This window comes from Pollachius pollachius (genome assembly GCF_949987615.1).
Source record: "Pollachius pollachius genome assembly, chromosome: 3".
NCBI classification, from domain to species: Eukaryota; Metazoa; Chordata; class Actinopteri; order Gadiformes; family Gadidae; genus Pollachius; species Pollachius pollachius.
Genome location: NC_136936.1, coordinates 21,359,646 through 21,361,872, shown reverse-complemented (window position 1 = coordinate 21,361,872; position 2,227 = coordinate 21,359,646). Strand labels below are relative to the sequence as shown.

Genomic DNA, 2,227 nt, shown 5'->3' with positions numbered 1-2,227 from the left:
GTAAGCCCATTCATTTGGCATTCATATTGTTGATATACACCCTCTGTTCTATGACACCTCTCATGTATGTTATGCCTCAGGTCCTTTACATATGGGTGCCTCCCCCTCAAACCCCCTCCACCTAACTATGTTTTACGTCATTGATGAAATAATGTCTCTCTCAAGTAGCGGAAACAATGAGCCTTATTAACAAAAACCACGTCTCTCCCCCACACACCCCCTCCCTCTCAGGTCGATGGAGCCGGAGTTCTGCTACGGGAATGGCTCGTGTGTGAGGACGGTCTACCCTGTTGCTGTCCGCATCACCCTCTACTTTGGCCTTGGGTCTGCGGTGTTCCTCACATTGCTGGGAAACCTCTTTGTGGTCATGACCATCGCTCACTTCAAACAACTCCACACACCTCCCAACTACCTGACCCTCTCCCTGGCCGTTACCGACCTCCTGCTGGCGGTCATGGTCATGTTCCCTGGAATGATTCTTTCCATTGAAACCTGCTGGTACTTCGGGGAGTTGTTTTGCAAGATCTACAACAGCTCCTCCGTCTTGCTGTGTACCGCGTCCATCTTGAACCTGTCCTTTATATCCATCGACCGCTTTTATGCCGTGTGCCGCCCTATGCTCTACCCCCGTAAGATAACGGTTCACACCGCAGTCATCATGATCCTGGTCACATGGTGTGTCTCTGCTGTGGTCGGCTTTGGGATGGTCTTCCTCGAGCTTAATATATTAGGAATTGAGGAGTTCTACTATAACTATGTAGCGTGTGAAGGAGGGTGTGTTTTGTTACAGAGCGGGGTGTCCAGCACCGTGTCATCCATTATCTCCTTCTACATCCCCGGGGTCATCATGTTGGGCATCTACCTGAAGATCTACATGGTGGCCCAGAGACAAGTACGCAACATAGGCCTACAGAACACCAGCTCCTCCAAGGTGGACAAGAGCCAGAGGAAAGCCACCAAAACACTGGCCTTCATCATGGGCGTGTTTCTGTCCTTCTGGACGCCCTTCTTCATGCTTAACATCATCAACCCCTTCATCGGATACTCCATTCCGCCCGCCTTGTTCAACACATTCGGGTGGCTGGGGTATCTGAATTCCACTATCAACCCATTGGTGTACGCCTTCTTCTATAGTTGGTTCAGGAAGGCGTTTCAAATAACGGTTTCTGGTCGCATCTTTCGGTCTGACATGTCGGACACAAAACTGTTTGCAGATTGACAGTGATTTCATGTTTCAATTTCCAAGAAGATGTGGGGCCATAAAAATAAAGGCTTAGCCACTGATGGTTGGAAATTCAAATTAATCATGAATGTTTTATCACTGAATACTGAAAAAAAAATCACAAAATACAGATATTAATTGTTGTATTATTTATCCTGGATGAAATCTGACTGTGAAAGTCACTCAACATTGTTTTTAATCGAATGGGTGTTTCTGGTACTGGCGGGAATCTCTAGTCATGGGCTGCCTATCAGCTGACAGCTCACGCTGTCTAATCAAGCACAATCACTCTGTGAAGTTAGGTGTGCTGAGCATAATTTCGCCCGCCACCACTGAGGCCTCCTTCTGCTTTGGTTCTGCTCCGTATCTGATGTAAACTGTACAATGGGTTGAGATATCTGAAGAACCCCATGGGGGTTTGTAAAGTTCTCCATTTGTAAAATGTTGGTATGCTGATGTATTCTCGAACATCTGAATTTCATGCATTAAATCCTACAGCATGGAGCACCAGAAAAGAGTGAACCATACTGTCAAACTATTTTGTATTACCATTTCATGAAATAAATGGTTTAATCTATGGCATGAGTTATTCCTGACAGAACAACAAAAGACAAAGAAAGAATGTTTGTGCTGTGGCCGATGCTATATATGTGTACTTGTTTAGTTTTGCCGCGAAGTTTGTCAATGATATGGTACGACAAAATAAAATGTATGTGACCCGACCCCGGATAAGCAAATTGAAGATGAGGATGATTAGGAAAATCTACTCAAATAAATGCAAGTCACAATTGTGCAAGAAAGTCAAAGGACCTCTTGCGGAAGAACAGAATAAAAAAGAACAGAATACAAAGTATAAGAAGCAAAATACATCCAAACAATACAAGCCAATACATTCTCCACATTTATTTACTTGTTTTGGACATTATGGGCCCTATCTTGCATCCAGCGCAATTGACTTTCTACAACGATGCATGCATCGTTGCTAGTTTGCACCCGGCACAAAGC

At 44.7% G+C, this 2,227-nt stretch overlaps 1 protein-coding gene across 1 annotated transcript; it reads left to right on the top strand.

Annotated features, from left to right (window-relative positions):
- Positions 1-235: 235 nt before the first annotated feature.
- On the top strand, positions 236-1,219 carry LOC307073770 (trace amine-associated receptor 1-like; the record flags this gene model as incomplete). Its single annotated transcript, XM_079733730.1, has 1 exon — positions 236-1,219. The coding sequence occupies one exon, from the start codon at positions 236-238 to the stop codon at positions 1,217-1,219; it is 984 nt and encodes a 327-aa protein (XP_079589856.1).
- Between the last annotated feature and the right edge of the window lie 1,008 nt (positions 1,220-2,227).